Source organism: Halichoeres trimaculatus, unplaced genomic scaffold (genome assembly GCF_033239565.1).
Source record: "Halichoeres trimaculatus isolate MK-OKI-2021-1 unplaced genomic scaffold, fHalTri1.1 fHalTri1_scaffold_16, whole genome shotgun sequence".
NCBI classification, from domain to species: domain Eukaryota; kingdom Metazoa; phylum Chordata; class Actinopteri; order Labriformes; family Labridae; genus Halichoeres; species Halichoeres trimaculatus.
In genome coordinates, this window is record NW_027437194.1 from 26068228 (window position 1) to 26081519 (window position 13292).

The window sequence follows — 13292 nt, forward strand, 5'->3', positions numbered from 1 at the left end:
CTTGGTCTGCTTTAAGCTACAGCCTTGAAATTTGGTGGGTATAACAAGCATGCCCACATGAACAAAAAAGTCTCTAATGACTATCGTGAATTCTCAACACGAACTTCGCTATTAGCACATAAACATGGGATTTTGACGATTTGGAGCCTACGCATTTGAACGAACTAGTCCTAGGGCTTTTGTCACAGCAACTCCAAACTTGGCATGTGTATACTACACACATTGAACATTAATAATCATAGCTAAATTTACAGAATTTTTTTCCGTTTGGCTAGGACACGGGCTCAAAGTTCGGCATTTTTCAACTTTGTCTAATCTGCACCCAAATTTACACACATGTTCAGTGTTAAGCCCTGGACACAGCCATGTCCCTATTCCTCCCAGAAATTACAACGCCTCCTGATGGCAATGGCCTGAAATTGCCAAAATTACGTTTATAGGCTATGTATTTCAATGAACTACTCCCAGGTTTGGACTAAGATGAACTCCAAACTTGCCTTGTGGAAACTACACACATTGAAGATGAACACTTACAATACAATTCTTATCATTTTGTATGGCTCGGCCACAAATGGCCGCCAAAGTTCACCATTTTGCTACTTCATGAAAATCTTAATAGCTCTCTTGTACAATGTTGGATCAGGCCCAAAATGCACACATATGTTAACTCTCCCATCTCCAACACATCCATATACTTCTTTTCATCTAACACTACAGCGCCCCTTACTGTTAACAGGAACTCATGTCTTTTACTCTCTGATTTATAGCCTCTTCATTTTTTGCCATTTTCTTTTTCATTTAACTTGCAAATGTCTGGCACGCCTTCATAAAGCATTACAAATCAGCTCATGTCCTCAAGGTCAATGCTGTGTCTATGCCACCAGCTTCACCTGGCTAATGTCAAAAGACAGCAGGAAGTAGTACTAACTCAGTCATTTGGGGTCTCATTTCCTCCAAACTTCACACACACCATGAAAGTCCATCCCCCAACTCTTCTATAACCTCAAATATCTGCTACTGCAATAGCGCCACCCACTGGAAATGCTTGATCATATTATTACATTCATTTTAACGTTTGCTCCAAATTTTACACACATGAAGTCACTCCCACTCCTGACTGCTGTTGACATGAATTACAGTGATAATGCTGCTCCCCCTATGGTACACTAATCATATCAACTATGCTTTCAATGTACCATGTATGTTTGCTTGCGGGGGAACAACCTCATCCATACACAGAGCTCTTGCTTGAGGCACATTTTGCTGCACTTAGCCCGCTTGGGAATTACCCCAATACGGACCATTTTCCGCGGGGCGAGGGCCCGTCATTGCTGCATGCAGCTATATTTTGTTTTTGTTTCTGTTTTATTTCGCATGTTTAAGAATATTTTCAATTTCACAGAAAATATGTGTTAGATAATGGAATGATTTAAAAGGTCAAACACTTATCTGTTTGTATTCAGTGACGGCACACTGTATAACATACTCAGCATCATTGCTTCCCATGTGGCAGGTTACAGCTCCCTGGTGGACTTTATGGACATTGCAGTGAGGTCACAAGTCACTTATCAAGGTTCAAGGCTCAAGGTAGTTTTATTGTCAGTTCTGCAATAAGTGTGCACATACAGAGGATTGAAATTGTGATGCTCAAGAGCCAATGGTGCCACAGTTATCATTTGTATTAAAATTGTAAACATTTAATATAACAGATAAAATTATATGATAAAGAAAAAGTAAAAATATAAAGGAGAAAGTAAAAAATGTGCTGGCAAAAAGGTAGCGTAATACAAGTCAAAGAAAAAGTAGAGTATGAAGGCACATGAGGTAACTGTTTTTTACATTGTACACTCTGTATATGGCAGTTTGGAGTCTTGTGCAACAGTAACCAGAATGCAGCATACTGCATAAAGTGGCTAAGTGGTTAAGTGACTGAAGTAACCTGAGGGGGATCCAGAGGTGGAGTGTGCTGAGTGTAGAGATGGGTACCAAATTAGGTACTTTTATGGGTACCAACCGAATTCTGTCAGAGGTAGTGGGTATCAGTTCACATGAAATCAAAAGGTACCATGTTTAGGTACCTAAATACATCTTTGTGACTGTAAGGGAGTGGAAGAGTAGGTGATTTTCCATACTGGACATGAACACAGCATTGCAAGGTTATAAATTGAAGAATAAATATGTTAAATTGAAAAAATGTAATATTTTATCATTAAAATTTTTTATATTTTTTTACCACATAAACACAAAAAAGGACTGAAAAGTGGTACCATTAGGTACCAATTGTCAGGTATCAGGCATCGGTACCGGATCGTTTCAAATGTGAAAGGTACCAATCCCTTGCGTAGGGCAGAAGGGGCACAATGGGTAGAGCAGGCAAAGAGTTCAGCTTCCTGACAGCCTGGTGGATAAAACTGTCCTTAAATCTGTTGGTCCTGAGAGACCTGCAGTATATGGTGGATGGATGTAGGGTCTTGTGGCAGAATGCCTTACAGGCTCCATACCACACAGTGATGCAGCTGGTCAGGATGCCCTCTATGGTTTCTATGTAGAACAAGCACATGATGTGGGTCGGGGCCCCTGCTCTTCTCTTTCTCATCTTAAATGTCTCTTTTTACTATCTGGGCTTTATTTAAAGCATTCAACGGATTGTTCTTTGAGTATGATAAGTATGAGAAAAATGAGTAGTATGCCTAATAGAATGAGTAGCATGCTTTGTAGTGTATGTATTGTGCCTAGGAGTATGAGAAGTATAAGTAGTATGCCTAGTTGTCTGTATAGTTGTATGAGTAGTACGAGTAGTATGCCTACTAGTCGGAGTAATGATACTGGCCTAATGGTATGAGAAGTTTGCTTAGTAGTAAGAGTAGTATGCTTGTAGGATGCCTCGTTGTATGAGTAGTTTACTAAGTAGTTTGAATAGTATAATTAGTATGCCTACAATTTTGAGTAGTATGCCAGCAGTATGGGAAGTTTACTTAGAAGTATGAGTAGTATGCTGAGAAGTATGCAGTGAAGCTCTAATCCTGACTGGCATGCTCTCCACCTTAAGGGGTCATCTTGTCCCATTCTTCCTGATTCACTGCTTTCAATTCTTCTAAAGTCTTGGTTTACTTTTTGAAACAGATCTTTTTTGATCCACCACAGATTTTCAATAGGGCTCATGGATTTCAGCATCTGGAGTGATTCTTAATGCAATTTTTCACCAAAACAAGGGGTGTCCAGGGTACTGACATCGTTCACTATGCTTATTTGCCTTTCTTTCTTTCTTTCTTTCTTTTTTGAACGCTAAATAGTCGTGGGTGCTTTTGGTCGTCCTACTCTATAACTTGAACATGTGTTTAAAGTAAGGTAAAACCAGTAAACAATTCAAACACGTGACAACACAAACCAGCGGACATGTGGCAGTATTTGGTTTGAGCACTTAGTGCAATGCCAAGTAAACATTCTCTTAATGCTTGGTATTTATTAGAAAATCCAACACATGGTTTCTCTTTCATGTCTCTGCCTCTCCTGAACCAGCTGTCTGTTTCTCCTTCCCAGGTTGAGTCATGAGAAAAGTATGAGTTTATTAATAACCTTTATAAGTGAACTGTTTGGTCATGCTGTGAGGTGCACAGGTGGAGGAAAGAGGACAATCATTTATCAGGGGCTGAGAGAGAGTCGTCTTCTGCCATCTACTGGTCATAATGGGGAATAAAAGAGTCTCCTCTTTAAACCAGTAGAGCCAGAGTACTCTGTAGCTTCTGAAGAGACATCCATTCTTTACAATCAGAAGAAAACTTCTTACAGTGCCTTTGATGCATGTTTCAGGAGTTGGTTTTTCATATAATTACAAACTGATGAATTCATGTCATAGAAAATAAAACTAAGTGATAACCAGCAGTGTTAAAAGTGCTTGAATACACGTACAGCTGCTTTGATGTTAATTTACTGCAGTAGAAGGAAAAAGTCCTTTCTTTAAAAATGTCTTTAAGTCTTAAGTACTTTTTTTTTAAATCAGGGAGTGTGAAGTGAAAAGATGTCAGTAAGCTCTGAGCTCCAAATGCAGATAATCTCTTGCTGTGCTGATAGTTGAAGTTTAACCAACAGGAGAGCTTTAATGTAAGAACAACACAGATTAAGGTTGAAGCGCCTGAATTTTTGAATTTCCTCTTTGTTTTTAATTTTCTCTTTGTAGATGCTCCCAACATCAGGTCACAGTCTGCTGTGAGTTCTTAGAGTTCATTATGAAGTGTCCGGATTGCAGGGCGACTTATTGAACTGTCTGTGGTTATGGTTCTAAAGGCTTCAGCTTTATAAAATATATGTTTCTCTATGTGGTTTTTGACCTGGGAAGGAAGCACAAACTTCTCAAAAAAAAAAAAATTAATTAATTAATTAATTAAAAAATAAATAAATAAATAAATAAATCTAGTAGAAGTACAAGTACTGTTTAAAAAAAAAAAAAAAAAAAAGAACTCAAAAAGCTACTTATGAAAGGTAACTTGAGTAAATATAGCCAGTCATTTCCACCCTTGATGGTTTTTCCAGCTAACATAAATTGAAAAAGGATATTTTTTTGTTTTCAAGACTTCTTTTATAAACCAGAAAAAGAAGATCTTCTTTTTCAGATTTTTCAGATCTTCTGAAAAAACAAAAAAACCAAAAACAAAAAAAAAAAACAAAACAAACAAAAAACAAAAAAACAAAAACAAAAACAAAAACAAAACAAAAAAAACCAAAAACAAAACAAAACAAAACAACAAACAAACAAAAAAGCAGGTGTATCTTGCTGCCACCAAAAAATCCATGTTAGTATTTTTTCGCTGCAGGAGTCAGAGAAACCAAATACAGATGTCACTTCTGTGTGTGAGTGTCCGATCCCCTCTGCCCTCTTTAGTTCATCTGTTTTTAGTCAGCCCTCTATCCTGTCATGCAACGTGCTGTTTCTCAATGACTCTCACGCCTTTCACTTTATCCTTGAGAACGTTAAGCCGGCAGAGCGGTGCAGTTATTCCTGAAAGAGAAACCTGCAGAGCTTGAATGGAGTCGTATTCTCCTTTAAAGGTGTGGGCGGGGAGCAGAGAGCAGAGTTGGGTTTCAGTGCCTTCCCCCTTTTTCTCTTCACACACATACACACACTTTGAAAGCACTCCAGTCAAGCGAGCAGTGTGTGTGTGATAGTGTGTGTGAGTATAGCCTCAAGCTTTCTGGATGACTATGAACTTCACCGCTATCAATGAAGGAGCCGGACACGAGACACCACTGGGGAACCTGCACAGCCTGTCCACACCTTTCACAAAGGTCAACGACCTCTGAGGAGAGACTGATCCAGTTTCAGTTGGATTTGTTAATGAAACTGAACTTTGATTTATTGGATGTGCGCTTTGATGAAGAGAAGAGATGGCTAAGGTGTGCAGGGTCTTTGTTTGGATTCTAACAGGTAAGATTTAGTGTCTGATCACTTTAGGGCCTTCTTTAAAACAGGAGCATTGCAGCCTCAGACTGTCATATCAAAGTGATGTTTACACTTAACTCTCAGGGCTTTTCCACTTCAGCGGACACACTCAAGGTTAAAGATGCCATCATATGAGCTACGTCTGTTGTTTTGTCACTTGGCACGCTTTTCAACTCCCATTCACCTTTAAAGCAGAGCAGCTGAAGCCGGTTTGAAGACAGTGCTCTCCCTCCAGAGCCATATTTGTCCAGTAGATTTCAGAGTTGGTTAATGATTGAATGAAGAGTCCACACAGCAGTAATATATCCCCTATGATTACTAATCCCTGTCAAAACAGCCTTCCCTTATATGGAGGATCTGTGGTTAATGTAACCAAAGTGCCCTGACAGCAACCTGTTAATAAGGTGTTGTTTAGTTTGAGTGTGTGTGTGTGTGTGTGTGTGTGTGTGTGTGTGTGTGTGTGTGTGTGTGTGTGTGTGTGTGTGTGTGTGTGTGTAGAAATCACTCTCTCTTTCCTAAAAGCCTCCCTGGCACCATGACTCAGCAGCATTTCAATAACAGCCGAGATGTGATTGTAGGTTTTTTCCTGACAGCGCTGACGCAGATCTCTCTCTGCGGCTGAAATATCGTCATAAATGTTTGAGCATTTGCACACGTGCATGTATCTGTTTGTTGTGTGTGTCTGTAATTGTCCCCTCTGTTTGCTGCAGCGCTGGCTTTATGCAAATGCTCTCGGGCAGAGTGGAATGTCACCGAGGAGTCAGCCAACAGCACCGTGCCAGACTGTCATCGACATGGAGACAGAGACAACTGCACAGGTAAACACAGGGAGGAGGGGGAGGAGGTGGCACTTTCGTCATGTGGTGAATGAGGTTTAAAAGTTTTTAAGGCTTGATGGAAAAATTTGAAAAGTAGAAGTGTTGATACAAAGCCACAAACACGCCTCGGACTGGAGGAAATAAAGGAGGAAAGAGAAGTAATCACAAAGGAGTCACATTCCTGGTTTCAGAGAGCAGAGGAGAAATTCAAGTATGTGAAAGTATGTCTCAGTGGAGAGTCATCATTCATGTCCTTAAAGGCCCTGTGACGACTCACTTTTCACCTGTTCATTATTCACAATTTAAAATGAGATAGACAGCATTTTAGAGCACCAGGATGTAATACTAAACAGAAAGTCTGCTCACCTTCTGGACACTAAACTATGCTTCAAACTGAGCTTACTAAGTCTGATTGTTGTCACTTTTCAGACAATAGCTCTTAAACTACAAATAAATACATCACCTGGTCGCTTTGCATCCTGGGGAAAGTTGTCTTGAGCAAAGAAAAGAAGAGTTAAAAAGAAGATCTGCTCTCTTTTGCTTCAAAACAAACACACCTTGGCAAGACTCACATCTTTGGTACCCCTTTGACAGAGCTAGTGCTAGTGCTAGTTCCAGGCTAGTGCCTGACTTAGAACTGGTTCTTTGTGTTTCAACCACAGACTGTAAAAAAAATGGACGTCATCTTGCTTGGCTCAAAGTGAGGCGGCCACAAAAACTGCTCCCCCTGGTGGCTGGCTGCAGTACAGGTCAAAAAATCCACCTCTCCAGTCATTCTAGATGGGCTGTGGTCAAACTCTAAAAATTAATACACTTGGGAGAAATGTTTGTTAGATCCGACTGTTGTGGTGATTTGAAGATATTATTTAGCTGCCTTGTATTCAGATCTTTTTGTTTTCTGTAAAGTTCCGTTTTCATTAGTTATAAGAGGTTAACAACAAGGCTTTACATCATCTTTAAAGATGATTGACAGCTGACGTTCTTGTGTATTTTTGGGGGGAATTGTGAAATATGTTGGGAGGGAGAGCCAAGAAGAGATTAGTTATATCATAATTATTACTAAATAATAATTATTTTTGTCACCTAGCTCGACTCAGTGCAGACTCTGGCTGCACAACGGCTGCCAGTTGCATCACCTGTGACGGGGGTATTTTGGCTTCAAAACCGTACAATGGTAAATGATGGAGCCACGCTGTCCACTCCATACAGTTTATGGTTTCCACCGTCAAACCGCCAACTCCAGGAGCTAAAAACTTTGCAAACTTAGCAAGCTTAGCAAGCACCAACTCTTTGCTGGGCCAGAGAGAAGCACCAAACTCACTGCATTGGACTACGTCAGGGGCTGGGATGGGGTTACCATGGCGACAAGCAGCAGTAGAAAACTGACATTTTTAAAAAGCTTCTTGAGTGAGTCATCCTTCATTTTGCTGGAGTTTCTCATTCAAAATTTTAGATGGTGAAACCGAAGCAGCAGTGAATTCATACTTAAAGCCCTTCCATTGTTGCTTTGTGGTCTTTCGTATAGCACAAGCGTCCTTGGGTAAATGGCTACATATGCCGTGTTTTACGTTCTGATGTTTTACGTTGACACAGTGACGTGGCCCGAAATTGGCTCCTTACTGATAGAAAACCAAACTGGTTTTCCATCGACCATGAGATCAGGAAGACTGTGATGATATTCCACTAACCAATAGGGGTCCCATCCAATGAGCTCCAGGTCCCTTTGATGGACAGAGGGTATGTGACAGTGGGTGATAGTACTCATGGGAAACAGAGTCTTTACTTGAAAATCACTATCCATGTCAGTGAACTGTGTCACTGAAAACAAGCCAAACAGATAGTCCTCACAGCACCTTTGGGGTAAAATTCCCTTTAACAGTTTTACTCAAATTATCTTTGACTTTGCAAAACTCCAGATATTCTTGTTTCATTTCAGGCTAGCTGTTTTCTGCCAAGCTAAGCTAACTACTCTTCAAGGCTGTATTACATGAAAAGACCCGAGAGTGATGGACTCATTTATCTCGACTTACCCAAGTCTTCCCTTTGAACTCTGTAACTGGATATTTTTCTTTACAACGGCGAGGTCACGGCAGCGGGCAGGATCTCATGTTTCCCCTAACAACTGAGGTGCTCTCGTCCATGTCACCTGGAAAATAGTTTTCCTTTACGAGCCAATTTTCAAAGATTATTTCATGCGAATGGGTCGTAAAGATAGCGGCAGCTTCTGGTCTCCAAAGCGCCATGTGTAACCAGGGTCAGAGGTTCAGGATTATGACCCACTGGCTGTTGTGTTTGGGTGTTTGTAACTATGTGTTAAGGTGGAAAAAAGAAGGTGAAGGATTATACCTGCAGACTGAGATATATGCTGAAACTGTCTCACTATAGAGTGAATTTTTCATCCAATTAGAGAAAACATTTCCTGTATGTGATATCAGAGGCATGTGGTTAATGAGACCTCGGTGACAAAAAGCTTTTCATAGCTCTGACTCATCAGGACTTCTCTCTGGATCGTATTGCAAACAGTCTATTTATAAATCAGGTCATGCCAGAGGCCATCAGGAGGAACGTGACACAGTTACAGACTGAGTTAGACATGTAGGAAATCAGAAACTGCTCTTCTCTCTGATGAAGTGAGGTGACAACATCAGAACCACTTTCATGGCTGCACAGTGAATATTAAATCACCAACAGGACAGAGGCAGAGCCGATCATAAAGAGTGGAAACAGATCGCCAAAGGTGTGATTTATGAGCTGAAGAGGTGCTTGTGGGGTAAAGCAACCCCCTTCTCTGCTTGCTGTATTGCAGACGTGTAGATTTTAAACTAAAATCCTAACTTAAACATATCCTACTGATATATGAAGAGGACAATAATGAACATAAAATTATAAGATTGTTTTCTTTAAGTTAGGAAACACAAGACCCTCCTATTATCCTTGGGGTCAATCTGGCCCCATCTAATGTTTATCGTTCAAAGAAAAAATAGTTGACTTTTGTTTCTTTTTGCCTCATATTTCATGACTTTTGGATGGGGACAACTGATGGAGCATAACATTATCATCATTTTTTTTCAATGTGCTGAACACGTTTCACACACATTGGTGATCTTCTGGGGTCAATTTGACCCATTGTTGTTTTAACTGTAAAACTGTCTTTTTGTTTGTGTGACCATGTCACATCTCCACACCTGCAGTTGCAGGGTTGATACTTTTGGTGTGATACACAACAGGAGGTGGGGAAAAAAAATTCCACAAGAACTTTGATACTTTTCGTGGTGTGGGCATGTGGGAAAATAACTTGACTTGTGAACTCCTGCCAAAAAGAGGAGGCCAACGTAGGCTTGCAAGAACATTTTAGACTTCAACTACAAACTCCTCTTCTCTAAAATCAAGAACAATATTTTCAATTGATGGCTATATGAAAAGCTTGAACTTCATGTCTGCAACATGAAGTTAGCGGCATGTTTACCTTGTTTCTACCTTGTTGTTGATGTGAGTTTAGGGACCGTATTTTTTCATTTTTTGTGCTAACATGACAAGTTTTTTTTCCACCCGAAATGACTCTAAGACCAGCATGGCCTGTTACCAAAACAAGAAATGTGTCACAAAAAGAAGACAGAAATAAGTTAATAATATTTGTATATGAGATGAAGGGGGTCACCAACATCAATAAATATGTCTCATTCAGTGAGCGTCATCAATGTGTTAGTAAATTTGAAAATTTTTTAAAGAACACTTTTGAGAAAAGTTAATGGATTGGAAACATTAAATAATTTATTTCCCACTTGGAAGCACCAGGATTTTCCATGTGTGCTATATCTAGTTTCCCCAGGCAGACAATAACCTGTGACACAGTTGCACCAAAATCAGAACAGAAGCTTACCAGCAGCCAGGCAAATATGAAAAACAAGCAAGCTGAAGTGTCTCATTATGACCCAGACAATTGTGAAGAAAAAAGGGTGAAACTGCTAAAGTGTGTCTGAATATTATATTGAGTGTTTTTTTCCCCATAATTTTTTGAGTTTAAATTCACGTTTAAAGGGGAGTTATTAAACAGAATTTATTTGTGGTAAATGTAAGAATTTGATACAACAATGGCAGATTGGTAATTTTATTGTCATTTTTATTTATCTATTTATTTATTTATTTTACATTTTTTTACTTAAAGACAACATAACACCATATCATTTATCAATGTATTTATAATTTATGTTTGAATTTAAAAAAATCCCATAGATTTAAATGTTTAAATTCAGGAGATGAAATGAAACATTACTTATGTAATAATCAGTTGTGTAATAGTCAACTTATGAAGAATCATCAACAAGCATGAGAGAGGGGCACTCATGGTATGACAAAAAGACTCAGGGGGTACTCAAGACAAAAAGGTTGGGAACCACTGTGCAAAAGGACAGGTCAATTCACTGATTGGTGCCATTATCAAGGGGTTATTTTTGTTTTCAACCGATAAACAAAGGGCCATATATATATATATATATATATATATATATATATATATATATATATATATATATATATATATATATATATATATATATATACATATATATATATATATATATATATATATATATATATATATATATATATATAGCATGAAACTTGATATGATGTTTTATGAGAAGCCGACTGAATCTATGCTAAACTACATAAGGCTAAAATAATTTCTGCCCGCAATCTAAAAATCACATAGACTTATAAATAAGTAAAAAAATAAATAAATCTGAAATAGCCCAGATCTCTTTTAACACAAACTTTATCATCATTCCAATTTCAGTCACTATTCTAATGAACTGACTCCTAATCACTTTCATCTTTTTCTCCAGCGAACACAGAAGAAACCGATCAGTGGAACGGACACTTCTCAAAGTGTCCTGAGGAACTGGCTCACTACTGCGTCCATGGGGACTGCCGCTATGTCACAGAACAGAAGACACCGTCATGCAAGTGAGAGAAGTTTCAGGAGAAGAGGTGTAGGATATAAAAAGTATAGAAATACACTCAGCAGACACTTCATCTAGTCCACATTGCTGGTCCCAGGTTAGACCCTCTTTTGGTGTCAGAGCTGCCTCAGTTCTTGTGTCATAGATTCAATAAGTTGCGGAAAACTTCTTCAGAGATTTTGCTCCATATTGACATGATAGCATCACGCAGTTGCTGCAGATTTGTTAGCTAGCCCTTACATGTTAGGTCCTTACACATAATCAGAAGCTGCAAGCTGATGGATAGCTACAAGGACATTAAACAATGAGTGATACTTTCCTGCTTTTTTCCAGATGTTTGCAAGGTTACGTTGGCTCCAGGTGTGAATACGTGGACCTGGACTGGCAAATAGCAGAGAGGCGATACATAATAGTTGGTGGCGTCACTGGGGGACTTGTTCTGCTTGTTCTCCTCATTGTATTCATCTGCTTCAGTTCTCAGTAAGCTTTTGTTCACTCACTGTAATGATAATGTGAATGACCATTGTGTGTCTTCATCCTTGAATGTAGCTGTTTACAGCCTGTGTGTTTGGATAATCGACTCTCTAAGGAGTTATGTGAATAAAAAGTGCAGCACGACTTTTTTCCTCGTGTACCTGTGTATCTCATCAAGTTTCTGTCTTTGTCAGGCGAAGGTGCAGATTGTGCTGGAGGAGGAGGAGGCGGAGGGAAGATCCAATGAACGGAACAGAAAAAGTTGGCATGATGGACACAGATGGACACAAAAGTTCGGACTCCACAGATCCACCACAAGCCAACGCTGTTTAAGAGCTGTGTGTGAGCTCATGAGCGTCCACAAGAGGAGGAGCTGAGAGTTTTTCCTCTATTGTGACAGCTGCTGCCTCCTGTCTCACTGTGATAGTAGATTGCTGTCTGCAGACCTGCTTCAAGGACGGATGGAGTTTGTTTCTGTGTTGGATCAGGCACAAAAACAGGCAGCCCTGTGGAACAGAAGATGCTGTCCCTGATCTCTGATAAACACAAGTTAAACACGACTGTTCAACTGGTTCAGAGTTGGAAGGGGAGGAATTTTCTTTCCATTGGCATGGAGCCATGTGCACTAGTAGCCTTTGACTTGGCACAGCTGACTGCATAGCACTGAATAAACTGGTGCTGCGCTGGAAAAATAACTGTGGCACCAGCTGGCAGCTGCTGATAGAGCTGATTGGTTATTGGTGTCTGACTGACTGAGTAAAAGAGGAAGAAAAGGGACTACACTCCATGTTCGTGTCGGAAAAGTCACATTAATAAATAAATTATTGAACATTTACCAATCAACATCAGAAAATCAGCTGTTTATCTTCTCTCTATCCACAGCAAAGTTTCCACCTCACACAGAATATTCTTACTCATCAACATTAGCAATGCAAGAAAAGCCTCATATATCCTACATGGTGCGTTTCTGGACTCCAGAGGTTGGAGCAGGACAAGGAGAACTTGTGCAGGAAGCTTTTTTGAACCATATATTTGGATCGGAGCAGCGCCCAAGCTTAAGCGGCAGAACAGCCGATCCAGTGTGTGGAGGCTTCGTCCAAGTGAAAGTGTTCCACTGTGAGAGACAGATCGTAGACAGCCAGCCCCTCTCTGGATTTTTCATGTTTATCTGTATTAAGATTAAACATAGAGTGAAGAGAGCAGGGGGAGAGTCAGTGGAGTCTGTTTATTTGGCACCTCTTAATAAACCAGTGTACTGTAAGGGTCACACTCAAAGCTCCATCAGCTGTTGCACTGTGAGCAGATGGATTTATGGGAGCTATGTGTTTTTAATCTATGGTGACGAGTCACAAACTTACCATATGAGCTGTCCAACAGAAATGCAATAACTTAACTCTTATCAAGTGTTTTTGTCTTTTTTCTAGTCAAAATTGTGTCATTAGACTTAATATGAGCCAGATTCACCTGACAAGTCCAGAAAAATGTCTTACCCCAAGGTACTAAGACATAAATGACACCTGAAGTGCTTTTCAAGTAACAGGGTATACGATAAATAGGGTGAGGAACATTTACTTGTTTAGATTTTTGAATTCATACTTTGCT

The 13292-nt window shown here is 39.6% G+C and overlaps 1 protein-coding gene across 1 annotated transcript; it reads left to right on the forward strand.

Moving 5' to 3' along the window:
• Positions 1 to 5126: 5126 nt before the first annotated feature.
• Positions 5127 to 12830, forward strand: btc (betacellulin, epidermal growth factor family member). Its single transcript, XM_074690721.1, has 5 exons — positions 5127 to 5422; positions 6148 to 6255; positions 11100 to 11220; positions 11550 to 11696; positions 11885 to 12830. The coding sequence occupies exons 1-5, from the start codon at positions 5383 to 5385 to the stop codon at positions 12021 to 12023; spliced, it is 555 nt and encodes a 184-aa protein (XP_074546822.1). The 5' UTR covers positions 5127 to 5382; the 3' UTR covers positions 12024 to 12830.
• The last annotated feature ends 462 nt before the right edge of the window (positions 12831 to 13292 follow it).

Coding starts and splice junctions, on each gene's coding strand:
- btc (XM_074690721.1), top strand. CDS start 5,383: ATGGCTAAGGTGTGCAGGGTCTTTGTTTGGATTCTAACAG. Junction 5,423..6,147: donor CTTTGTTTGGATTCTAACAG/GTAAGATTTAGT, acceptor TGTTTGCTGCAG/CGCTGGCTTTATGCAAATGC. Junction 6,256..11,099: donor AGACAGAGACAACTGCACAG/GTAAACACAGGG, acceptor CTTTTTCTCCAG/CGAACACAGAAGAAACCGAT.